Here is a 27,968-nt window from a genome sequence, read left to right as displayed (position 1 = left end):
AGCATATCACTCCTTTCAGCTTTTTTTTCAGCATTTTTCACCCATTGACTTGAATGGGTGGTGAAAAATGCACCAGAAGCGCAGTTATCATTTTTTTTTTTTTGCACAAGAGACAAATCTAGCATGTCAAAACCGCCTCCGAAAACGAAAGGAAAAAAAACAAGGAAAACCTGTTTGTTTGTTTTTTTCTGCAGATTCTCTTCTGCCAAGAGTTCAGGTTTTGCTGCAGGGGAAAAAAAAACCGTTGAAAACAAACAGTGTGAACACAGACTTTTCACGGAAGTTCGTGTTCCTGTTTGGGTTCGGCAGTCCAAACAAAGCTTGTTGAAAAGAAGCAGCACAGCCAATCAACAAGCTTTTCCAGTTGGGGGCGTTCCCTGCCCCATGACAGCCATGTTAAGTATTGGCATGGCTATGATTGGGCTGCGGCTCTGTGTCAAAAAGAAAAAAAAAACAGACGTGGGGGCGCCTCTATTCTTTATAACAAGTGCACTTAAAGCTGACCGCTTTCAAAAATAAAGGCGTCCCCACTCCATTTTTAATTATTTAAATAATAAAATGCATGGGTTCCCCAATTTTGATTACCAACCAAGCTAAAGCAGACAGCCGGGGGCTGGTAAGGGATCATGGATATTGACCCCCACCAGCCTAAAAGTAGCAGCCGCCCAGAAAAGTCGCATCCCTTAGATGAGCCAATTTTGGTTCTTTGCCCGACTCTTCTCACTTGCCCTGTGGTGGTGGCAAGTGGGGTAATCGTTTTGGGGTTGATGTCAGCTGTTTTATGTCTGTTGACACAAAGCCCAGGGGTTATTAATGGAGAGACGTCTATAAGACACCCCCATAAACCCCATAATCAAAAGTAATAAAGGCACACAGAAAAAAAGTCCTTTAATTGAACAAAACACTCCGCCCTCAATAACCCTCTTTTACCCATTTAATAATGTAAGAGTAAAAAATATATACTCGCCTGTGCTCCGATAATTCTTAATGCTGATGTAGCAGAGTTGGGGATCATCGTGGGACATCTGGTTGCGTTGCTGAGCGGTGACAAACGTTACCCAAACGTTACCGCTCAGCCTGGTAACCAGCTCATAATGAGCTGCATATGGCCAGCGGTGACGTCATTAAGGTTATTGCCGGTCTTACGCAGGCAGATTTTCGCACTCCGCTCAGTGTGATCTGGCTGTCTTGCTGAGCAGTAACATTACTGATGTCACCGCTCAGCAACGCCCGTAGCCACAGCCACATGATAAAGCAGGATTCACACCATGCAGTCGCACTGCTTTTTTATCTGATCTTTTCCAAAACTTTGGTAAGAACTTGGCAATTATACCATAAAAAAGTCAAACTCAAACTTGTCACAAAAATGTGCACCACTTCAGTGGGGGGGGGGGGATGTTTTCAGCGCTGGAGTGTTGCCACTAATGTCCTTGACCTTAGTCTGATACTTTCCAGCAGCCATCTTCAACTCTTCCCGGCGACGCTTTGATCCTGCGCCGCCATCTAGTGACGGCAACTTCTTACTGACTGACCAGGGGTAGCGGTCACAAGCTTCCAATGTAAGTCTATGACACCCTCGTTCTGACCTCATTCTGGCTCTCATAGACTTACATTGAGCAGTGACCTCCGGCTCTCCCAGCAAACACTGGAGCGATCTGACAGGTCACAACCTGCAGAAGACGGCCGGAGCGGCGCGGCTCACAGATGAAGACAGGGCTGGTGAGTATAATGCTATGGAAAGGGAACTTAGATTAGTGACACCACTCCGGCACTGAAATAAAGAAAAAAACCCACACCCTGGAATGGTGCTTTGATGTGTTTAAAACCCTTGATAGGCTTGTACAGCAGCATTTTTACACCTAGTAGATCAGCCCCAACATCTTAATCAGAATAGTTACATGAAAACAAGGCAGAAATATAACCTTTGAGTCTGTGAAATCCATATGTTTGCATGATAAACGCATAAAATACTTTTTTTTGCTGCCTTTTTTTAATGTGTTTTTGTGGTGTATTTTCCTCATTCATTAGTGAGGGTGATGCAAAAGCTGCAAATCTGCTCTGAAAATATAAGCAACGTGTGCATGACACTTCAGGATTCTCATTCACTTTGCTGGTACTCGGAAAAACATCAGGTTTTGTGACAAAACTGCATGGAGTGAATGCGAAAACAAGGCAACGTGTGCTCATCCCAAATAGCACAAATGTGCAATCTGGCTAAAGCTTATAGAGACGGTGCAATACCTCTGTGTAGGGAACCGCAACATGGACCTGGGGGCCGGGGACTAGAAAGGGAGGCAGCTCTGAGCCTCTGCTCATTATTAGAATCGGCAGGGGTGCAATCTATGGGACCACCATTCATTCTGGTAAGAAACGGGAAACCGCAATGACATAACCAACCAATGTATGGAAATGAACCTTTTCTGCCCCTCTCCCACCACATTTCATAAGGTATAGTGTTTTTCCTCCCGTTTCCTAGGGTGTGTTTCCAGATGTTCCAGCATAGTGGATGGGATTTCATGAAATCCCATCTCCACTATGCATTCAGAGACGTAGGCGGCAGACCTGCTTAAACTGACATGTGGCGTGTCTTTATAGACCACAGCATGTCTATTTACAATGCAGAGATGCCCCGTCCCCGTGGCGTAAATTTCCCATAGTCATTAGATGCAGTAAAACCGCATCTAATTATTATTCACATGCGTATTAACTGCAGGAACGCAGCTTACTACGCATGTGAACTAATTTAAATAAGGTCTTACCTTGTGACGCCGCCGGAAGTTCGCTTCCTCTGCAGTTCTCACGATGACTGAGATGACCACCGGGGTTATCTCCGGTCACTAGGCAAGTTCTCCCGGTCAGGTGACCGCTGGAGACTGAGTTATCTCTGGTGGTCATTTACAATCTCTGCTGTGTCTGGATGTCAGGCTGAACTAGGCATCCAGATGTAGCAGAGCTGGAATCGGCGTGGGACACTCTTTATTTAGGACTACGTCGGACAGGAAGTATTTGTGTTGGTTTTATTTATTTTTTTTTCAGGAGATACACATGGATTAGGTGTATAATAAAAAGGGAAAACTGTGTTGTGTTTTATTTCAACAAAAGCCTTTATTCTGTCTGTGTCTTTATTTATGTAACTATAGGATTAGTAATGGATAGGTGTCTTATAGACACTTCTCCATTACTAAGCCGTGGGCTTGATGCCACCGGACAATACACAGGTGACATCAACCCCACAAATATGAACCCCACTTGCCACCGCTACCGGGCAAGTGGGAAGAGCTGGGTAAAGTGCCACAACTGGTGCATATTTGGATGCGCCAATTGTGGGGCGGCTGCGGGCTGCTAGTTTTAGGCTGGTGAGGGCCAAAATGCATGGGCCTCGCCAGTCTGAGAATACCAGGCCGCAGCTGTCTGCTTTTTGCTTGGCCGGTTAACAAAAATAGGAGGACCTCACACTATTTTTTTTTTTTTTTCGAGGGGATCTCATTATTTTTGCTAATCATCCAAGGTAAGCAGACTGCTGCGGCCTGGTATTATCAGGCTGATAAGGTTCATGGATATTGGATCCTGACCAGCCTGAAATACCAGTCCCAGTAGTCTCCTTCACTCTGGCTGACTAACAAATAAAGGGGCATTGCTCCTACTGGCCAGTTTCCTACTCCGCACTGATGAGGGGCAACACCCCGAAACAGCTGTCTGTGGATGGATACCATGTTTTGGCATAGGTTTCCTTCATTGGAGACTGCCCTTCCCGTGGTTGTTCCTTCCCGGGGAAAGACCTGGCTGGTCATTGCTTGCGTTGAGAAACGTGATGGTGTCTCCCCGGCTTGTGTTTTGCATATTTTTACATATTTCCCATAAGGGATGGAGGCATTGCTCTAGAATCACTGCGTTGAGAAATGTGATGGTGTCTCCGCAGTGTTGGATGTTGATCTCCATGAGTTCATTCATCCTTCATAACAAATAAAGGGGGACCCCACGCTATTTTTTTTATTTAGTTAAAAAAAAAAGGAAGCGACATTACATATTACTGACTCTCTCTGCTTTCAGGAACTTCCTGTGTCACGTACTTCCAGATGTGACACAAGATTCAACATATGTAGATTATTAGACCTGCGTGGTAAGCTGCGTTCCTGCAGTTAGATGCGGTTTATGGGAAATTTATGCTGCGGGGACGGAGCGTCTCTGCATCGTAAATAGACATGCTGCGGTCTGGAAAGACGCGCCGCATGTCCGTTTACGCAGGTCTGCCGCCTGCCTCTCTGAACACAGTGAACATGGGATTTCTTGACATCCCATCCACTATGCTGGAACAGCTGGACGCTGCGGATGTATGTGCAGTCCAACCCGCAGCGTTTACTGACTGTGTGCACATACCCTAATATATCTGCAGACAGGAAATCACTTTTTTTTTCCTTCCCAAAAGCCAACTTTCAGTTAGCTTTATTTCAAGTGACAAAAAACTCATGTAATGAAAAACCGCATGTAAAAAATGCAGGTGACATGCCAGTGAGCTCAGATGCAGATTTGGTGCAGATTTCACCTGTATACATGTATCTGTTGTAATTTGGGACTTGCTGTGGACATTGCACTTCACAAGCAATTGCAAGGATCAGCCACCAGGGGGCAGTATGCCCCTATGTAATAGCTGTATATTGTTTATTGACCTTTGTTTTTACTGTAGCATAATATTTTTTATTATGGAGTGTTCTACATGGAGACGTCTTTTGTTATATTGACTGTTCTGAATCCATCGTCCACCGTGGTACTATGCTATACTGTAGGGGGGAGACTTAGGAACATTTGCACCAAGCCAGGGGAGTTTCTTGTGCTTTGTAGATAGTTATGTGTAGTTTTTGCTGTTCTTTTTTTCTTATTATTTTTGAATTCTTACAATGTGCTGTACAATACATCAGGATGGGGAAAAAAATCTGTAAGGCAATATAAGCATGCAGTAAAATCCACATCTAATACTCTAAAGCCAGGTTCAGACGGTGGTATTTCACAGTATGTCGACGGACCATAATGCTCAGACCGACTGCTGGTCTCCTTACTGACATAATATCCTTACAGGCATGTGTGAGACCCCCAGTCAGTCCGGTCACCACGGTCCATACAAAGACTGAAGTACACTAGTCTGAACCCGGCCTAACAGGAATCATACCCAAAAAAACAGATTCATCATTTGTGTTTATGTTCGTTTTCTTTTTTAGTGTTAAGGGGGGGGGGTTTGTCTTTTTTGCACCAAATTATTCAAACTGGCGCACTTTGTTCATGAGTTTTGCACAAAATATATAAGGTTTTTTTAAACTTGCTTTTACACTGAAAAGTTGTGAAATTTGCACTGAAATTTCTGACGCACATACAATCACTCCGGAGACTATATTTGTGCAAAATTTTGGCGAAAGTTGCAATTGATGAATCAGAAGGAGGCGTCTTGACGCTTCAATCCTGCCCACAATGGTGGATATGAAAAACGGGTGAATACATACAAAATAGACTTGAAAAGCACAAATAGAACCACGTACATGAAAAACGGATGTCTGAATGAGGTCTTACAAGCAAAATTGTAGAACACTGTAAATGACTTAAAAATGTTGCTTTTTTTCACTGCTTTAGGGCTCGCGCACCCGACCGTAATAATCAGGCGAGTGCTCGCTGTTGTTGGATGGATAGCACTCGTCCCCATGCTATTCTATAGGGCCGTGCACATGTCCGATATTTTCCTCGGTCCAGGAAAAATCGCAGGATTCACAAGTAGCCTCCGTATGGGAATGTACTCAGCTATTCCTGTCTATGGGCCCACTGAGAACATCCGAGTGCGGGCTGCTTTTCATGGATTTTTTTTTTTTTTCATTCTAGCCATCCAAGAAAGTCAAATCTTGCTCTCATCAGAGTGTGATTAGCATAATCGGACTGATTTTCTCGGATGAGAGAAAACCAGTAATGGTGACCCTAGTCTAAAAGGAGTGTGTCAGTAGGATTAACCCTTCTAAGCCATATGTATGGGCATATTGGTCATAGGAAGCTGCATGAAATGATACCTTGAGATCTGCCATCTGATGTCTTATTCCAGAGAAATCCACGTTTTTCTTATATGTAAATGAGCTGATAAGATCTATGGGCCGGACACTGATCTGTATAAGGATCTGCCTCCAGCGATTACTATAAGTGAAAGGTGGTATTACCAGTGTGAGACATGTAATAACTGACAGTCTCCTCTCCTGTTCCACTTTATACGCTATATTTACATAGGGGAGCTGGTAACAGCTGATCGTAGGGGTATCTGGTGTCGACTCCTGATATAGATGACTGATCCTAACTAGAGATGAGCGAATATGTTCGGCTCCCTCCTCATTCAGCTAGCTATAGTGCTTACCGAACAAGCTGCCGCGGGAACCTGGATACATGGAGTGCTCCAGCTGTTCAGCGCCGCAGCTGCATGTTTCGCGGCTGTGTGACAGTCACAACACATGAATGGAGAGCCTGTTGGGCAATCCATGCATGTGTTGTGACAGTCACACAGCCCCGCTACACATGCAGCTGCGGCCTTGATCAGCAGGAGCGCTGCATTTATGCCGGTTCCCGCAGCAGCATGTTAGGTAAGCGCTATAGCTTGCTGAATAAGCAGGGACCAGAACAAATTCGCTCATCTGTAATCCTAACACCACGTTCACACTTTCAGTATTTGGTCAGTATTTTACCTCAGTATTTATAAGCCAAAACCAGGAGTGGGACAGTCAGAGGGAAAGTATAATGGAGACACGTCACCACTTCTGGATTTATCACCCGCTCCTGGTTTTGGCTGCCAAATACTGAGGTAAAATACTGATCGTGGCCTTAGGATACGTCATTAATATAATAGTAGACAAAACCTTTAAAGCCAAAATTGTCTCCAGTCAGGGATCATCCGTGAGTCTGAGTCTCTGGGCATCACTTATCCATTGGTTTTCTTGTTACGTAAACTGACGGCAGCCTTTGAATTGTCGCAGGATGCACATAGGAAATCCTCCTAATCGTAAGGCTGATTACATCTCTTCCAGGAAGCTAGTAAACGAAAATCCTTCTTTATGTGAATTTCCTGCCTTGTGATGCTTCTGGTAAGGTAGGGCCTGTGAATAGAGTGTGTTGTGTGTGAGCCGCTGTCGCTATATAAACATTGGCTGGTGAGACAAGGCGACATGTCCAGGTTTGGAGAGTGTCCGTCATATCTGTTATTTATAAAGAACCAAAATACCCAGCAGAGCTGCGGAGGGCATTTACTGACGTTGCTCCTTCCTCGTGCGGCTCATGATCTCATATCCTTGTCACAGGGCCGATCTACAAGCCATCTGGTCTCAATAAGTCTGTAGAGTATAGAAAGAAACCAGAGCGGTTGGCTAGCGTATAGCAGAAGACCCCCTCCCGTACACTGCTCCCCTAATTCATACCTTGTGTTACCGCAGCGGCGCACCATGCACACTAGACATTCTCTAACATATCCAGGATTGGAGGAATTATTGGACTTTAAATGCACACATACTTTGCGCTGGGTGTTGTTTTTTTATTTTTTGCACTCCAATTTCAAATATAATGGCAAAATGCGGTACTTTTAGCTGTAATAAGTGAACGCAGCCTTAGGTTACATATACACAGACCATCCAAAAAGTGCGGATGTGCAAGTGACTGCTGTTTTCAAATACATTTTGAATACTTGATTAATAATGTATTATTTATTGCTATGACCTGATCTGCATAACGTTAAGAGTAGGGCCCCGACGGTGCAGCCAACTACATGTGACAAAGCTTTGCCCGCTGCAATGGCAGAATGCTGCATGATTTTGTTTCACAGTCATGCAGCCATTGGCCTGCCGCAGTTGGCTTTAGCTTCGATTGTGCCACCGCTACCACCCCATGCACTAACAATCAGCAAATGATTAAAATGACAATTAGAAAGTTGTACCACAATGCCATTGCTTCTTTGACTCTACCCAAAGTGCAATGACCATCAGACACAAAATTTCGGGTTGCAAATTGCTACCTCCTACAAATGCATACTGTAAGGCCGGGATCACACATGCGAGGAATACGGCTGAGTCTTGCATGTTACTACCCGGCACTGCCGCCGGCACTCAGGAGCCGAGCGTGCGGCTCCATGTATTGCTATGTGGCCGCACTCTCCGACCCGAGTGCCTGTGGCAGCGCCGGGTATTAACATGAGAGACTCGGCCGTATTCCTTGCATGTGTGATCCTGGCCTAAAGTAAATGTAGTGTGAATTAGTTTCACATATGCGCATTACATTCCATTGATCTGAGGCCAAAATAACATCCTGCATTGTACTAGTGTTTCAAATGTATAGAAAACCACAGCATCCTGCCTTCACTGTAGAGAGGGCCACCTGTAAAAACTTGTACTTCTTTTACAGTGGGACCCAATAACTGATGGATGCCACTGTATGGCATCCATCACAGGCTATTTGTCAAAATAAGAAGGGCTGGAGCTGGTCCCGGGTCGCTAAATAATAGAGGCTGGAGCCGGTTAAATGGGTGGTCGAATAGTTGTCAACCCCTTTAAAGGGAACCTGTCAAGCAGGATTGTGCACAGCAACCTACAGACAGTGTCAGGTCGGTGCCGTTATACTGATTAAAGTGATACCTTGGTGGATGGAATCTGTCTTGTGGTTGTTTACTCTTTATTTTCAGTACTGATTTAATGATGCATTAATGCATGCGCAGTAGCAGCTATCGGATCACCTTTACACACCGAATAATATCAAGCACATCTATTATTGGGACATTAAACATGCGATCATGCTGGAGCGCAAGTGCCACGGCTGACGCCTGCCTGCAGAAGGGTTTTTATTTCTTCAGTGTATATATAGATATTATGTAAACTAAGGGGCAGAAAACTGAGGGATCAGTGACCTGTCAGCAGTCTGCATTATGAATATGTAATCAGATCATCACATGAAGACCCCCCACAGGCTGCCCCGCAGGACGGTATATCATTAACTCAAAACTGAAAATAAAAATTACACCATAACCACAAGACGGATTTCATCAACCAAAGTATTGTAATCAGTATAACTGTGCTGACCTGACACTGTCTGTAGGTTACTGTCTACAATCCTGCAGACAGGTTCCCTTTAAGGACAGAAAATCTTTTCTCAAGAGTTCAGTATTAGGTCCTGGCAAAAAGCCTACCAGACATAATGGAGTGTATTCATGAGCATTGCAAAGCAGTCTTAAAATGCGGCAAGTTTAGCCCAGTGGCTCATACTGGAGAATACATTTGATGCATCTTTACAATGTGTAGCCTAAATTGACCTATTATATAGCTTAAGACCTAATTTTAACACCTTTAGATCATGCCTCCTATTACAGGACCACATCCAATTTTTGGTAAGGTCACACTCCCTTGTTTGGCTATGGGCAGAAAGTGTCTTAGGTCGTATTCACACTCGGGTCAGGCCCCAGCTTTCTGTTCCCTCCACAATCATTCCCTGCAGGATCGATCATAATGGCCACGCGGCTTTTCAGGTGACAGATGTTTCCCTGCATGAGTGATCAGGAAAACGGGAGACTGCAGCACCACAGGACTGCTGCGACTAAAAGTCAATGTGGTACAAATCGTGCAGATTATAAAAAATGCATAGAGCAAGACAGGGAGGGGGGGGGAGGTGAATAAGCCCCGCCCAGCGGACCGGACAGCGGCAGTTTACATACATCTGAACCGATATAAAAAAGGTATTTATGCATGAAAGGTGCGGGGTCAGGGGGAAGCAAAAGTACTAAGGGAATCCTTATGTGACACACAATTGTATGATATCATTATATGATATCTCAAAAAAGGGGTGACAGATTCCCTTTAAGGCTCGCTCACATGAGTGTGTAATATGGCCCAGTGCTGTCCAATGTTTTATCAGATAGTACTCGGACCAATGCTATACTATGGGGCAGTGCAGATCTGCTATATTTTTCTCAAGTTAATTCAACATGAGGAAAAAAATCACAGCATCCTGCAAGTGGCTCAAGGATTCGGATCACGCTCCCAAGTCTATGAGTACGTGTAAAATATCAGACTGCATTCAGATGACATCTGCGGACACAGACAATGGAGAAATGAAGCTCTCCATCTTCACTGCTGTGATACGATTCTCACATGCAAGAGAATCAGATCGCAGTAAGATGACACTCGGCTCAAACTCCGACAGAGCTTGAGCCGAGTGTCATTAGCATAATCGGTCTGATTCTCATACGCCGGTGTGACCCCGGCCTAAGGCAAATCATAAATGTCTGCACCCAAGAAACAAGCTGAAAAAGGCTGACAAAATGTTTTATTGGCTATTGATACATAAAAATGGGTGTCCTACAGATGACCATGCAAATGAAATATTCCTCTGGATGGGGTGGCTCTAAACCCAGAGGGTGTCTCGCACTGGGGGGCCTGTGTTGGTTTGCACTCATCCCATTGATCTTAATGGTACAGTGTGATGCTAAGTATCCCCTGTGGTGACGCTGCATGTGAGAAGTGTTACGGCACACTTAGGGTGTGTGCACACATAAGCATTTTAAGCGTTTTTACCAGCAAAAACGCTTACAAGAAGCATCCCATTCATTTTAATGAATTCTGCATTTTTTGTACATATTGATGCGTTTTTTTCGTGAAAAAAACGCATCGTGGTAAAAAACGCAGCATGCTCATTAATTTTGCATAAAAATCCGCATTTCTAACTATTTTCTATGAGACTGGGGATGCTCTGGAAAAAAAACGCATAAGAAACATGCAAAAACCGCGCGTTTTCTGGGAAGGAGTCCGGTTTCCAGTCAGGAATTTTCTGCATACGTGGGTACATAGCCTTACTGCCAGGTTTGACTACAAACGGCAGCTAATTATAAGTGGGAAAAAAGTGCGTCTTATGGTCCAAAAAATACGGTATATAGTGAGACAGGATGATATGTGGCAATGTCTGAACCCAAAACAGGACTTAGTTCCTGGTGAACCTCACCGGTCTGTCGTGTCATGTGCACTTGTTGCCACTTAGAGTCTGCCTAAGGCCAAACATGGTGTCTATCAGATGATGTTGTGTTTCCTTGACTGTTTTATATGCAAATTGTCTCTTCAGAGAGGAAGAGGACTAGAACTCTAGCTCCACCTATTGGAAGCAGCGACCCTAATAGTCAATATCGACTCAATAACAAGCCTTGCAATATGACCTGGGATAAAAGCCAAACCAGAATCTCAATTTACAGTGTTTTGGGGTACTGCCACTCATCAGTGCAAAGTGTGAGATCTGGTTTGGGTAGGTGAGGCGAGGCTCTGGACAATTTGCATTTTTAATTTCCTAGAGAGGATTATGCATGGCTTATAAGTCTCCACTCTGACATGCCAGGCTTGATTTGTCACTCTCAACAAGGAGAAACGTTAACCCTTAGACACCTAGACTGTTTCAGGAATTTATTTTATTGTCTGAGGCTATGTGCACACGGTGCGGATTCAGCTGCGGATCTGCAGCATTCTTAGGTGCGTTGTACAGTACCATTGTTTTCAATGGTAAACTGAAAAACTGTGCACGTGCTGCGGGTTCAAATCCGCAGCATGTCAATTCTTTGTGCGGAATCCGCTGCGGTTTCACACCTTCTCCATTGTAGAGGTGTGAAACCGCAGGCTATTCCGCAGGTAAACCGCAGTTCTTTTGACCTGAGAATTTACCTGCGGATTTTTCCAAATACGCGCAGAAAAATCTGCAGGACCTCAAACTACGTGTGCACAAAGCCTAAATGACCTCGGAGATAGGGATCATTAATACGAATCAGAAAACAATGGCCATTAACCCTATAAGATGGTATCTGGCCCCTTTGGAAGTATTATGGTATGTTCACAAGAGCCAAATTATTTGTAGAAATGTTTTCTTTCATATGAACGAGCTTTGTAGAAAAACTTCTACTCGGTTGTGAAACAGCCCAATTCAGATGTATGTTCAGTTTGTGAAATCAATCCCACAAATCTGCCCCATGTGAATATACCTTTATCATTGAAATGCAGTTGGGCACACCACAAAATCGCCACCTAGACAGCCCCAGCAGATTTTCCAGCTAGTTTAATGGGGTGGTTCTGGATTAGAAAAACACGGCTGGTTTCTTTTCCTATACCTATCATTAATTTAACGGGGTTGGCCAGGCATATTCTCCCATGACAGAAGCCACTCATCCATGGGTGGTATGGTGGCCAATCAAGTACCTTGCACAAGTCCTGACTGAAAGGTCGTGTATATGACACTCGATGGACGTCTGGCCATTGCCTTTATGTTGTTCAGTGCCTCACATCTCCTCATGCCCAGTGTCACAATGGTGAAATATAACCTGACATTGGGGTAACTTTTCTCCTTGTGGAGAGTGACTTAATAGACCTGGCATGCCAATATAAGGAGGATTATTTGCCTTGCAAGGCTCCTCTGGAAAATGAAATATTCAACTTGCCTCTTCAGAGAGGAAAAGGACTAGAACTCTAGAGCGCCACCTGTTGGAAGCAGTGATCCTACAAGTCACTATTGACCCTTTAACAAACCCACAAGGAGAAATGTTACCCTTTAGACCTCACTCCGTAGCCTCTCACCTATCAAGTTTCTTACCTTGCACTGATGAGGGGCAATATCCTGAAACACCGTGCCTGCAAATTGAGATTCTGGTTTGGCTTTTATCCGAGGTCATATTGCAAGGCTCGTTAAAGGGTCAATAGTGACTTGTAGGATCACTGCCTGCAACAGTGGCGCTATTGAGTTCTAGTCCTCTTCTTCTCTGAAGTGGCAATTTTCATATTTAACCTAACATTAACAAAGCCTCAGTTTAGATTTTAGAGAGCCAGACCAAACATTCAGTTCTTCCGCAACTTCCAAAAATAGGGCTTGTGAGTTTCATTTCATTGGTACATCATGTGACTGCTCTGTGGGCTCAACGGTGTGTGGCACATGCATGGTTCCAGCCCCCTGATCAGCACTTTGGCGGCCTGGAGAGGGCGCAGGAGCACACAACAGTCCATAGAATGGCACAAGGACCATTAGAAGTCTGGTACGACGTGCTCGGCACACTCCTTAACTCATCTCATGGCTGGTGGACATGTTTGCAGGACACATCTGGGAATCTGTTGGTTTGTGTCATCAAGCAGAACATAATACACTAAAATAATAATTTTGCCACGATCAGCAGATATGCCCCAGTTCCGTAGTTTAGATGCACATTTGTTCTGGAAATAAAAGCCATTCTTGTTGGCCACTTGCCATCATTTCTGTGGTGCCACAAACCATGCATAAAGAAAAACTTGTTTCATTCACAGCTGTCTTTTTTCCCGGTTGCCAAGAACGCCCACACGCAGAACCGAGCCGCAGACATACTTGCTGAATTCATTCCGCTTGCAGCCAAGTCCTTGAATATTTGATGTGGCGTAATGGGTGAAATCTGACCTTTCTGCATCCTTTCACAGGGTAGAAACAGACATGGTCCATTGCTGGAAAAGAAAAGCATGAATGTAATCCTTGTGTCAATAAAAAGCCCGAAAGAAAGCAGAAACAATTGTAGTCTGTATCGACAGCAGAATGTGAAATAACGTACAGTCGTGGCTAGAGGTTTCACGGTCGACACTGGTTTGGGTTTTCACAAGGTTTGCTGCTTCAGTGTTTAGTTATTTCTGTGAATATTTGGCCATAAATTGCCATGGCAATCATCAGGACCACACAAAGATAATCTCAGGGTGATGATGGGGTTAAAGAGGAAGACCCCAGACACTTGACCATATAGATGCCATAGTCACTAATGACAGCAGCACCTAAGGAGTAAAAAACAGCCATGTCTGTGCCAACAATGACCGTGGCTCATGCAGCAAGGTGTTGGCTGTAGCGTACAGCCGACAGCTGCTAGATTGTCACCTGTCGGGGGAACGCTATTCACTTACATCTCATGTCAGTAAAAAGATGTATTGGGGTTCAAGAAGGTGATAAATTGGCAAATGGCTCTTTATCTTCGTTGGTTCCTTAAAGGGGTTGTCCAGGAATGAAAAAGCTTGGCCGCTTTCTTTCAAAAACATGACCAGCCTAGACCATGGCTTGTGTCTGGCGCTTGCGAACATACCCTAGTGCTTCCAGAGAAAGAAAGGGGCAGATACCTACCTAAAGGGTTAATGGCCATCATTTTCTGAGGTGCATCAGCCAAGCCTATCACAGTTGTAGACAGTCATTGATGCAAAAAGATAAATTCCTGGAAAAGTCAAGGAAACGCAAGAAAATATCATGTGATAGTCTGCCTAAGGGCTCATACTCACATGCGAGAAACTCGGACGAGTCTCGCACGTCTATACCTGGCACTCAGTTCGGAACGTTCAGCTGCATAGAAATACATGCGGCTGAGTTCTCCGATCCAAGTGCCGGCGGCAGTGCCGGGTATTGATGTGTGAGACTCGTCCGAGTTTCTCGCATGTGAGCATGAGCCCTAAGGCCAAACTTGGGGTCTAAGGAGCAGCAAGTGCACAAGACATGGCAGACAAGCGGGTGAGGTTCACCGGAAGCTAAACAGTTTCTCTTTGTGTTCAGACGTATCTAGCAGACAATTGAGCGCTGCGCACACAGCACAGGCCGGGCTTCTGGATGGCTGTAATGTGTACACAGACATTTTCAGTTCACCATATGCTCTTGTGTGGCTCAGAATGTGGGCTCGCGGGAGTACGTCCCCCATAACAGAGGTCTGCAAACTGGGCCTCCTAAGCTGTTCCTAAATAACAATTCTCAGCCTGTTGGGAGATGAAGTATCAGAACTCTTGAAGCACCATAACCATGGCCACATATCATCCTGTCTCATTGTATAGTTACTGTAGAGACGTCAGTAAATAGGTTTATAGTTTCATAGTTTTCAAAGGTTGAAGGTAGACGTATTTCCATCGACTTCAACCTATAGCTTTCACTTTTTGGTATTTCCTGTCATACAGGCCCCTGAGGTGGTTCCTAAAAAAAAAAAAAATTGGTTTTGTAATTTTTGTTGAAAAAATGAGAAGACGCTGGTTAAATTTTATAACATCCTAACAGGAAAAAAAATGATGTTTCAAAAATTGTGCTGATGTAAAGCGGACATGTGGGAAATGTTATTTAGTAACTATTTTATGTGATATATCTCTCTGATTTATGGACATAAAAACTAAAAGTTTGTAAATTGCAAAACTTTCAGAATTTTTGCCAAATTTCCATTTTTATTTTTTTTTTTTCCACAAAAAAGCAAGAAATTTTACCACTAACTTGAAGTACAATGTGTCATGAAAAAACAGTCTCAAAATCACTGGCATCCGTTGAAGTGTTCCAGAGTTATCTAATATATAAAGCTCAATGTGTGTGTATGTATGTGTGTATGTCCAGGATTGGCATCTGCACCGTCGCAGCTACAGCCACAAAATTTTGCACAGCAACACGTCTGGACCCCGAGAGAGTCATAGGCTATGTTGTGAGGCGAAATTTTAACCCTGCACGTTCCAATTCACCAAACAATTTTGCCCCATCTACATAATGGGGAAAAAATGTATGTGTGTATGTCCGGGATTGACATCTGGACCGTCGCAGCTACAGCCGCAAAATTTTGCACAGTCACACGTCTGGACCCCGAGAGAGTCATAGGCTATGTTGTGAGGCGAAATTTTAACCCCTCGCATTCCAATTCACCAAACAATTTTGCCTATTATTCTTATCATTTCTATGGTGTTATCGTCCTTCTGTAAAGCTGGAAATAACACAATTTATTACCGTGCCAACACAGACCACCCTCTGACACAGACTGCACGGGGAGCCCAGTATCACACATGATAGGATTAGATACACGGCTCAGCAGTCAGTATCACACAGGATCAGAATAGATACACGGCTCAGCAGACAGTATCACACAGGATAGAATTAGATACACAGCTCAGCACACAGTATCACACAGAATAGTATTAGATACACGGCTCTGCTGTCAGTATCACACAGGATAGGATTAGATACACAGCTCAGCAGTCAGTATCACACAGGATAGGATTAGATACACGGCTGAGCAGTCAGTAACACACGAAAGGGTTAGGTACACGGCTCAGCAGTCAGTATCACACAGGATAGGGTTAGATACACAGCTCAGCAGACGGTATCACACAGGATAGGATTAGATACACTTCTCAGCAGTCAGTAACACACGATAGGATTAGATACACAGCTCAGCTGAAAGTATCACACAGGAGAGGATTAGGTACACAGCTCAGCAGACATTATCACACAGGATAGGACTAGATACACGGCTCAGCAGTCAGTATCACACAGGATAGGGTTAGATACACAGCTCAGCAGACGGTATCGCACAGGATAGGATTAGATACATGGCTCAGCAGTCAGTATCACACAGGATAGGATTAGATACACGGCTGAGCAGTCAGTAAAGGGCCTGTCACACTAAGCGATATCGCTAGCAATATCGCTATAACTTGTGACGTTATAGCGATATTGCTAGCGACATTGCTGTGTCTGATACTTACCTACGACCTGCTGGTTATCGCTGATCACGCAAGAACGTCCAGGACCGCTTCTCGTCGTCAGCTTCCTGCGGCGCGACAAGCGACGAGCGTGGAGCCAGGCGGAAGGACACAGGATCGCCTAGTGTGACAGGTAAGTAGCGACCCCCGTCCCCAGCGATGTCGCTGGTGAGATCTGCCTATGTGGCAGCTCACTAGCGACCACTTGGCGATGTACCAGCGATCCTGACCGCGTCATATCGCTGGTCAGGATCGCTGGTACATCGCTAAGTGTGACGGTACCTTAACACATGATAGGATTAGATACACTGCTCAGCAGTCAGTATCACACAGGATAGGATTAGATACACGGTCAGCAGTCAGTATCACGATAGGATTAGATACACAGCTCAGCAGAAAGTATCACACAGGATAGGATTAGGTACACAGCTCAGCAGACATTATCACACAGGATAGGGTTAGATACACAGCTCAGCAGTCAGTATCACACACGATAGGATTAGATACACAGCTCAGCAGTCAGTATCACACAGGATAGGATTAGGTACACAGCTCAGCAGACATTATCACACAGGATAGGGTTAGATACACAGATACACATGTTGTTTATCAAAAGGCTCTTGAATGAGTTGAAAATAAAATACTATCAATACTTGGGTAATCGTTTAGTTAATTTGTGTTGCAAATCTGTAGTGTTGAATATATGATGTGAAATGTTTTTATGTGCAATATAATCATTATAATTTGTTATAACTAGCCACAGTTGGTTACTGTGCCCAGGCAATGCCGGGCTCTTCAGCTAGTAATCTCATAAAGTGACAGTGGTCAGAATTGTAAAATTTGGCCTCGTCATGAAGGTGAAAACAGACTTGGTAGGTGAAGGGGTCAAACTTCTCATTATTATTAAAAGGGTTCTCCACTTTGGGCAATCCATAGTTGTTATAAAAGTCCCTTTACAAAGACATGTCCAAATTTTCTCCATGCTGCGACCCCCCAGAAATTAGCTGCTAACTATAGGGAAACCTGGCAGCAAGTGCTCAGTTTAAGTGCAGCGCCACGTAAAGGAATATTTAGAATCACACTGTACCCATTACAATCAATGGGATGAGTGCAGAACAATACAGGCTCTCCAGTGCAAGAGACTCTTTGCGTTTTAGATTAAGATCTTTATTTCCTAAGGCCTCATTCACACATCCGAGTAGCACGTTCATGTTGTATCTGTTTTTTCACTGACAATACATACCCATTATAATCTATGGTGCTTTTCACACGCCCGTCCGGCAGCACGGATGACAAGTTCCCAATACAAGTCTATGGGTCTGTGAAAAACATGCGCAGCAGATGGATGGCAGCAGGGTACAGTCCGTGTGCGGTTTGTATTTAGCCTTGTAAAGTATAGGAAAAGCTTTGAAATGTATTTTTTTTTTTATCCATCCGTGAAAAATATAGATGACACACTGATGGTAAGAACGGACATATGGGCCAAACACTAATGCAAAGCAATGATGACACCAGTGGTCGTTCCTTGGCACCGATATTGGATATTTTAAGGTGTAGCATGGTATAGCAATACAGCAGAGCTGAGGAAGCTGACCCCGTCCACACCAGGCTCTCCATATACAGTGTCCATAGACAGTGAGCTTCCTATCACAGGAGGGGGCGTGTCGGATTAGCATGCAGGACCTGCAGTGTCCTAGCAATGAGAAGCTCCTGGTGCTAAAACAATCCTTGCAATCAAACAAAACCACATAGCTTGATAAGAGAGGAATCCCTGAAATCGGTGTGATAACCCCTACCTCATGCTGTCTTCAGATTACATAGCAAAAACCTGCTGACAGATTCCCTTTAAATTCCTGCATCTGAATGAATAATAGCTGCAATTAAAACCCACCATTTACACAAAGAATAAGAAACGGTTGTTCCACTGAACCTGTAACTGTGACAGCTACAGTTTTCTTTATAGCTGGTGGATTTTATATCGCTCCCAACTTACGTGATCTAAAGACAGGAGTCTGCTCCTATTTACGTATTTTGTAGGTGTAAAAATCAGGTTTTACAGTGGAGTTAGGCACAGCATCTGTCGGTTTCATACTTTCCTGTTTAGTCTGGGATTGCCATTTTGAACATTTTCTGGCAGCTTATGATTTCCTATGTTTAATCTTTTTTTGGAACTTCTTCAAAAGAGAATAGAGGTGCAAGTATTGTATGTATTCTTAGATATTAACTCCTTACTGCCATCGGACGATATACCCCCGCATCAAAACCAGGACATGTCAGCTGTTTTGAACAGCTAACATGTGCCCGCAATAGGTGTGGGTGGAATCGCGGTCCACCCACGCCTATTAACTTGTTAAATGCCGCTGTCAAACTCTGACAGCGGCATTTAACAATCTGAGCATCGCCTCTATGTAGCAGAGCCGATTGAGCTATGGCAGCTTCTTGCCTCCCATGGAGGCTATTGAAGCATGCCAAAAGTTAAAGAAAAATGTTTTTAAAAATATTAAAAAATGTATTAAAAAAAACATAAAAGTTCAAATCACCACCCCCCTTTGCCTCATTCAAAATAAAACAATAAACAAAATCACAAATATTAGGTATCGCCGCGTTCAGAATCGCCCGATCTATCAATAAAAGAAAAAGGTTTAACCTAATCGCTAAACGACGTAGCAATACAAAAATTGAAATGCCAAAATTACATTTTTTTGGTGGCCGCGACATTGCATTAAAATGCAATAACGAGCGATCAAAAGAACGTATCTGCACAAAAGTGGTATCATTAAAAACAGCAGCTCAGCGCACAAAAGATAAGCCCTCACCCAACCTAGAATCACAAAAAATGGAGACGCTACGGGTATCGGAAAATTGCGCTTTTTTTTTTTTTTTAAAGCAAACTTTGGAAAACATTTTCACCACTTAGGTTATGTGCACACGGTGCGGATTCTGCTGCGGATCTGCAGTGTTTCTGCAGCTGTGGGTCCGCAGCAGATTTAGGTGCGTTGTACAGTACCATTGTTTTCAGTGGTAAACTGGAAAATGCTGTGCACATGCTGCGGATTTTTCCGCGGTTTACAATCCGCATCATGTCAATTCTTTTGTGCAGAAACGCTGCGGTTTCACACCTCATCCATTATGAGGTGTAACCTGCGGATTTATCTGCGTTTTTTACTACAAAATCCGCAGAGCCAAAAAACTCCGTATGCACATAGCCTTAGATAAAAAAGAACATAGACATGTTTGGTGTCTATGAACTCGTAATGACCTGGAGAATTGTAAGGGCAGGACAGTTTTAGCATTTAGTGAACAAAAAAGCCAAGCAAAAAACAAGTGTGGGATTGCACTTCTTTTTTTTTTTTTTAATTTTCTGGTCATGAAGGGGTTAAGGGCCTAAATAGTTGACATCTGTAAGTCCACATTTTCTATGGTTCCGGAAAAAAAACAAACTATAAATTGTCATGTCATATATATTTACATTTGAGGACATATTAATATAGGCCATGTCAATTCTTTCTGCGGATTCAAAACCGCAGCTTTTCCGCAGTTAAAAATCCGCAGCGTGTGCACAGCAGAATGTAAATCCCATAGGATAACATGCTACTGTACACTGTCTGCAGAACTGCTGCAGATCCACAGCGGCCAAAACCGCAGCGGAACCGCAGCAAAACCCACAGCGTGTGCACATGGCCTTATGTTCATTGTACGGAGATCGTCCTGGTTTTACATTTACTGATTTTAGATTTTTCTTTATCAGGCAGTGAAGTTTGCGGCTGTTCCTGCTAGCCTGAGTTTCGCCACTCTTCACGTGCATGCAGCCAGTGAAACAAAGGCCCCTCCGAAGACACTCCTAAAAGTAGAAGAGGTAAATTGACACATAAAGGATTTGCATGGTGGGTGGATTTTTTTTTTTCTTTTATGGCTGCAAAACCTAAACACTGGTAGCTGTCAACAGCAAGCTCCCTATAATCACGCAGAGAAATATGTATAAGTTGTGAAGCTAACCAACAGGTAGCTGCTATTTGTTGGAAGTTACACGCGGCCCGTATGACAGAAAGAAGTCACATTATATCCTCAGCTGTTTATTTTGATAAAGGGCCATGTAGAGGGAAGTAAGCAGCACATGGCAGCTTATCAAACTTCACAATCTGGTGATTTTCTAGTGAAGCCTTAACTAAAACTAAATGAAGTATGTGATTGAGAAGCTAACACGACCTCTACAGCAGGGGTGGGGAACCTTTTTTCTGCCAGGGTCCAGTTATATATTTATAACCTCATTCAGGGGCCATTCAAAATTATCAACTTAAAACTTATCTTCCTATATTTGGTCAAACATTTAATTAGCTCAGCCCTAATGTGATGGCCGGAGCTGCTTTTCTTTGGTGTGATGTATGATGTTAGATGGTATTGATGATATTGCTACTTGCAACTGCTTTTCCAGGTTTGCATCAGTCTTAAGAGCATTTTCCTCTTTGTGATGAATTTTGAAAAGAACTTCCTGCAGTAAGTTCTTAACACAGATGTATATTACACTACTGTATATCTCTCCTCACATGCACATGGGGAAATCACTGTAACATTTATAGAACTCAAGTAGTGCAGGGTCTACAGTATGTACATCACATAGGAGACACTAGGGCTGCAACGTTTACATTACATAGGAGACACTGGTGCTGCAGTATGTATATTACACAGTAGACGCTAAGGCTGGAGTATGTACTTCACACAGAAGACGCTGGGGCTGGAACATATACATTACACAGGAGATGCTGGAACATATACATCAAAACAGAAGATGCTGAGGTTGGAGCCTATACGTCACATAGGAGGGGCTGGGGCATGTACATCATAAGAGACCCCGGAGCATGTACATCACAAGAGACGCTGGGGGCATGTACATCACAAGAGACGCTGGGGGCATGTACATCACAAGAGATGCTGAGGGCATGTACATCACGAGACGCTGGGGGCATGTACATCACAAGACTCGCTGGGGGCATGTACATCACAAGAGACGTTGTGGGCATGTACATCACAAGAAACGCTGGGGGCATGTACATCACAAGAGATGCTGGAGGCATGTACATCACAAGACTCGCTGGGGGCATGTACATCACAAGAGACGCTGGGGGCATGTACATCACAAGACTCGCTGGGGGCATGTACATCAGAAGAGATGCTGGGGGCATGTACATCAGAAGAGACGCTGGGGGCATGTACATCACAAGAGACGCTTGGGCATGTACATCACCAGAGACGCTGGGGCATGTACATCACAAGAGACGCTGAGGGCATGTACATCACGAGATGCTGGGGGCATGACCATCACAAGAGATGCTGAGGGCATGTACATCACGAGACGCTGGGGGCATGTACATCACAAGACTCGCTGGGGGCATGTACATCACAAGAGACGCTGGGGGCATGTACATCACAAGAGACGCTGGGGGCATGTACATCACAAGAGACGCTGGGGGCATGTACATCACAAGAGACGCTGGAGGCATGTACATCACAAGAGACGCTGGGGCATGTACATCACAAGAGACGCTGGGGGCATGTACATCACAAGAGACGCTGGGGGCATGTACATGAGGAGATGCTAAGAGCATGTACATCACGAGATGCTGGGGGCATGTACATCACAAGAGATGCTGAGGGCATGTACATCACGAGACGCTGGGGGCATGTACATCACAAGACTCGCTGGGGGCATGTACATCACAAGAGACGCTGGGGGCATGTACATCACAAGAGACGCTGGGGGCATGTACATCACAAGAGAAGCTGGGGGCATGTACATCACAAGAGACGCTGAGGGCATGTACATCACAAGAGACGCTGAGGGCATGTACATCACGAGACGCTGGGGGCATGTACATCACAAGAGACGCTGAGGGCATGTACATCACAAGAGACGCTGAGGGCATGTACATCACAAGAGACGCTGGGGGCATGTACATCACAAGAGACGCTGGGGGCATGTACATCACAAGAGACGCTGGGGGCATGTACATCACAAGAGATGCTGGGGGCATGTACATCACAAGAGACGCTGGGGCATGTACATCACAAGAGATGCTGGGGGCATGTACATCACAAGAGACGCTGGGGGCATGTACATCACAAGAGATGCTGAGGGCATGTACATCACGAGAGACGTTGGGGGCATGTACATCACAAGAGACGCTGGGGCATGTACATCACAAGAGATGCTGGGGGCATGTACATCACAAGAGATGCTGGGGGCATGTACATCACAAGAGACGCTGGGGGCATGTACATCACAAGAGACGCTGAGGGCATGTACATCACGAGAGACGTTGGGGGCATGTACATCACAAGAGACGCTGGGGCATGTACATCACAAGAGATGCTGGGGGCATGTACATCACAAGAGATGCTGGGGGCATGTACATCACAAGAGACGCTGGGGGCATGTACATCACAAGAGACGCTGGGGGCATGTACATCACAAGAGACGCTGGGGCATGTACATCACAAGAGACGTTGGGGGCATGTACATCACAAGAGACGCTGGGGCATGTACATCACAAGAGACGTTGGGGGCATGTACATCACAAGAGACGCTGGGGCATGTACATCACAAGAGACGCTGGGGCATGTACATCACAAGAGATGCTGGGGGCATGTACATCACAAGAGACGCTGGGGGCATGTACATCACAAGAGACGCTGGGGGCATGTACATCACAAGAGACGCTGGGGCATGTACATCACAAGAGACGTTGGGGGCATGTACATCACAAGAGACGCTGGGGCATGTACATCACAAGAGATGCTGGGGGCATGTACATCACAAGAGATGCTGGGGGCATGTACATCACAAGAGACGCTGGGGGCATGTACATCACAAGAGACGCTGAGGGCATGTACATCACAAGAGACGCTGAGGGCATGTACATCACGAGACGCTGGGGGCATGTACATCACAAGAGACGCTGAGGGCATGTACATCACAAGAGATGCTGAGGGCATGTACATCACAAGAGACGCTGAGGGCATGTACATCACAAGAGATGCTGGGGGCATGTATATCACAAGAGACGCTGGGGGAATGTACATCACAAGAGACGCTGGGGGCATGTACATCACAAGAGACGCTGGGGGCATGTACATCACAAGAGACGCTGAGGGCATGTACATCACAAGAGACTCTGGGGGCATGTACATCACAAGAGACGCTGGGGGCATGTACATCACAAGAGATGCTGGGGGCATGTACATCACAAGAGACGCTGGGGGCATGTACATCACAAGAGACGCTGGGGGCATGTACATCACAAGAGACGCTGGGGGCATGTACATCACAAGAGACGCTGGGGCATGTACATCACAAGAGACGCTGGGGGCATGTACATCACAAGAGATGCTGGGGGCATGTACATCACAAGAGATGCTGGGGGCATGTACATCACAAGAGATGCTGGGGCATGTACATCACAAGACTCGCTGGGGGCATGTACATCACAAGACTCGCTGGGGGCATGTGCATCACAAGAGACGCTGGGGGCATGTACATTACAGGAGATGTATGTGCACTTTTTACTTGCGCTATTCTTTCTTTTTATTTCATAGTACAGGTAATGAGTGCAAAGTAGGAGGGCTTCTTAAATAAAAACTGACAGGTCTGTGAGATCCAGAATTCTTGCTGGTTGGTAGAGGATAAAATACTTATTTAATTCAATAAAATGCAATTTAATTATGTAAAAATCGTACAATGTGATTATATGGTTTTTATTTTTATATTCTGTCTCTCACAGTTGAAGTGTACCTTCAACTGTAATAAAAATTACAGACCTCGCCATTCTTTGTAGGTGAGATAACTTTAAAAATTGGCAGTGTATCAAATACTTATTTTCCCAACTGTGTATGACAGGAGGGGCTTGGACTGCCACTGCTCTCGTTGTCGGGACGAGACATCGTTGGGACATATTACGTCTTGACTCTGGCCCTGGCTACTGTCAGGACGTAATCCTTCATGACATGTGTCGCAGCATTCAGTAGTGAATGCTGCATGCATGTGCTCGCAGTGTCAGGAGCAATTAAAGGGCCAGCCCAAGAACTGCGATCCTTGGGAATCTGTTCTGGGGCCAGAGAAAGGGACATAGCAAATGGCCAACGGGCCTGAGACTTCCCACCCCTGCTCTATAGGAAGCATTTTTCACGGATAGAAAATGCATTGATTATAATCTGTTTGGCTGTTCAAATGTCCAATGTTTTTTCTCTAGTCACCTTCCACGACGGTAAACGGAGGTTGCCTCTTTGCCCTGATGGGGGACAGGAAACAGAGAGGTTAAAAGGCCCTCCCACCTGTCAGTGTCTTTCCTGTTCCCCATGGAGCAGGGAGAGGTCTGTATACTGTGGTCGCCGGCAACTGCCGTAACGGGGCAGGGTTACCTGCGTTAAGATGCCGGGCAGCTGGTGGTCGCTTCTCTCCTCCTCCGCTTTGCTGCTCCCGTCGTCCCCTCGGGTGACCTCGGGACCTCTCGCTGGCCTTCCCACGCGAGGGCAAAGCAGGCCAGGGATCCCTGACCGGGGGCCTCCCGCAGCTCCCCGGTCTCTCCCCCTCTAGGGCGCGGCATCTGGGCGTCCCGGAAGTGATGGGAGTGGATCTCACGCGTCACTTCCGGTATTGGCGCTCCTGGGAAGACACCGACTTCCGGTAATGGCGGCCCCCATGCGACGCGCGGTGCCCGCTTCTAAACGCCGGCACGTGGACCCAGGAGGGGGAAGGGGAAGCACCGATCGCTGGAGGGCAGGCACTGGCTCTGAGGAGCATAAAAGCCCTGCTGAAGCCTGTGTAGAGGTAAGACAAATACCTCAACATGGATGCTTCTTCGTGCCCTGCGTCTGCAGAGCCCAGCGCTGCCCCTGCTACAGTGAGTGTTGCAGGGAAGGGGTCCGTGGGGTGGTGATCTCATTTTGGGGGCTCCCTTTATTCTGACCTCCCTCTCGTTTTAGGGAGAAACGTCTACCCCCAAAGCCGCAACTAGGAAAAAGTGCCCAATATGCAACATTAAAATTCCCTCATTATGGGATAAAAAGCTTTGCCGGTCATGCACCGACAAAGTAGTTAGAGCAGAGCAGCCGTCCCTCTTGGACGAGAATCGCTCCCTGTTCAAACAAGAGGTGCAGTCTTCCCTTGCGGCTTTTACACCACATCCTCCACCACCACAATCCCGTTCCCCAGCAAAGAAAAGGAAAATACAGGTTGAAGACTCTGACTCTGAGTCCGACCTGTCTCATACATCGTCCTCTGGGAGATGGGAGGAACCAGTTTCGCCCAGGGCTGCCGAGATTAGGAAATAACTCTTCTCCTCTGACTATATGGAGGAGCTGGTATCAGCAGTATGCATCATCATGGGGTTAGAAGAGGAGCCAGAACCGCAGTCCATTCAGGACCAAATGTTTGGTGGGCTTAAAAACTGAAAAATGCGTATGGTTCCCAGTACATGCCAACATATTGGACATGATTTCGCAGGAGTGGGAACTGCCGGAAAAACACCTTAGCACGCCCTCAGAGATGAAACATAGATTTCCCCTGGAAGGCGACTCTGCGAAATGGGACATCCCCAAAGTTGACGTTCAGGTGGCGAGAGTCGCAAAAAGAACTGCGCTCCCATTCAAGGATTCTTCTCAATGGAAGGACCCGATGGACAGAAAAATAGAAAGTCTCCTAAAGAAATCTTGGGAGACATCTGCGTCCACGTTAAAGGCGAAAATCGCCTCCACCTGTGTAGCTAGAGCTTTGTTTTGCTGGCTTGAGGTAATAGAATCCCTCATATCACAGGGTACCTTCAGGGGTGAGTTATTAGACTTCCTACCCATCCTGCATAAAGCTACAGGGTTTTTAGCGGACGCTTCTATGGAATCCGTTAGGGTAGCCGCTAGGTGCCTGGTACAATCCAACGCAGCCAGGAGAGCTCTCTGGCTCAAGATGTGGAGCAGTGACATCACCTCCAAAGCTAAGTTGTGCGCCATACCCTTCAAAAGGGAATATGTCTTCGGGCCTGCCCTAAACGAGATTCTAGAGAAAGCCACCGACAAGAAGAAAGCGCTTCCAGAACAAAAACCTTTCAAAAAGCTACCCTTTCGTGCCCCACAAGCTCAGACCTCCCAAGCAAGAGGCAAAGGCAAAACAGGGAGATGGAGCTACCGAAGGGTAGGGGAAAAAATATTCTCATCCCACAGCAGCAGCAGGCCCAACCAGACAAGCAAGCAACCATGACTTCGACCCGGTGGGGGGAAGACTCTCAAAATACGTACATCAGTGGGAAAACATCACCAGTTCTCACTGGGTCCTCAACGTCATCAGGGAGGGCCTATTGACAGAGTTTATCTCCTCCCCTCCACAGGGTCTAAAAGTCACTTGCCTCCTGACCCAAAAGACCAGACAACACTGCGGTTAGGTCTCAGAAGCCTCATGGGGTCAAATGCAATCTCCCCGGTCCCAGAATCAGAATGGGGTCAGGGCCATTACTCTCGGTTGTTTCTGGTAACCAATCCATCAGGCGAGGCCCGTATTATCATAAATTTAAAGGGACTGAACCGGCATGTAAAATACCGAAAGTTCAAGATGGAATCCGTAAGGTCAGCCATCCCCCTGATCGGGCCACATTTCCTTATGTCAACCATAGACTTAAAGGACGCCTATTTTCATATTCCAATCCACCCGAGACACAGGAAATATCTGAGGTTCGCGGTACAGGGGAGTCGTCAGGTGGAGCACTATCAGTTCAACGTCCTTCCATTTGGCATCTCCTCGATGCCAAGAGTTTTCTCCAAGGTAATGGCAGAAGCAGTGTCATTCATCAGGAGCCAGGGCGTCTGTATAGTGCCTTACCTGGACGACCTGCTGATAGTAGCTTCCACCGAGGCGACCCTGGAAACCCAAGTGTCAAAAACCCTGGATACGTTAAGGTCTCTGGGATGGATCCCCAATTTGAAAAAATCTCAGCTGCAGCCCTCCAAGACCAGGAAGTTTCTGGGGGTTCTTTTGGACTCCGCAAAACAAATGTCCTTCCTTCCGGACGACCACCATCTAACCTTAATATCAAAGGTCAAGAAATTCAGGGACATAAGGTCCCCTACACTCCGGGAAGGCATGTCGGTCTTAGGCTCTATGACAGCGTCTATACAGTCAGTATCCTGGGCTCAAGCTCACTCCAGAACCCTCCAGGCTCACATCTTGGAAAACTGGAACGGTCATCCTGGTACGCTTTACAAGAAAGTGCACACGCCGGGTCGAGTAAGAGCTTCCCTAGCATGGTGGATGAACATCAGAAATCTCCGCAGAGGCATGAGTTGGAACCAGATTCCGCTGACTACAGTCATGTCGGATGCCAGCAGAAGGGGCTGGTGGCGATGGTAAATCAGACTCCGTTTCAAGGACTCTGGGATCAGACCACGAGCGGGAAATCGTCCAATTTCAGGGAACTGAAA

General features: G+C 45.6%; 1 protein-coding gene across 5 annotated transcripts in view; it reads left to right on the top strand.

The window, feature by feature from the left end:
• The window catches only part of APOO (apolipoprotein O), a 102,554-nt gene that overhangs the window by 658 nt on the left and 73,928 nt on the right, over positions 1-27,968 (top strand). The window contains exons 1-2 of one of the 5 annotated variants that reach the window (XM_073565825.1): positions 1,583-1,719; positions 20,260-20,367. The exons of 1 other annotated variant lie outside the window; for it this stretch is intronic. In XM_073565825.1, the coding sequence (XP_073421926.1) occupies positions 1,705-1,719; positions 20,260-20,367 (123 nt within the window). In that variant the 5' untranslated portion in view covers positions 1,583-1,704. Of the gene's footprint in view, positions 1-1,582; positions 1,720-20,259; positions 20,396-27,968 lie in introns of those variants that run through there. 3 more of the 5 variants (XM_073565823.1, XM_073565824.1, XM_073565827.1) reach the window with 3 other exon arrangements.

Source organism: Dendrobates tinctorius, unplaced genomic scaffold (assembly GCF_039654945.1).
Source record: "Dendrobates tinctorius isolate UK_male_01 unplaced genomic scaffold, ASM3965494v1 ptg000016l, whole genome shotgun sequence".
Lineage (NCBI taxonomy): Eukaryota > Metazoa > Chordata > Amphibia > Anura > Dendrobatidae > Dendrobates > Dendrobates tinctorius.
Note: the sequence above shows the minus strand (reverse complement) of the source record. Positions and strands in the feature narration are given on the sequence as shown.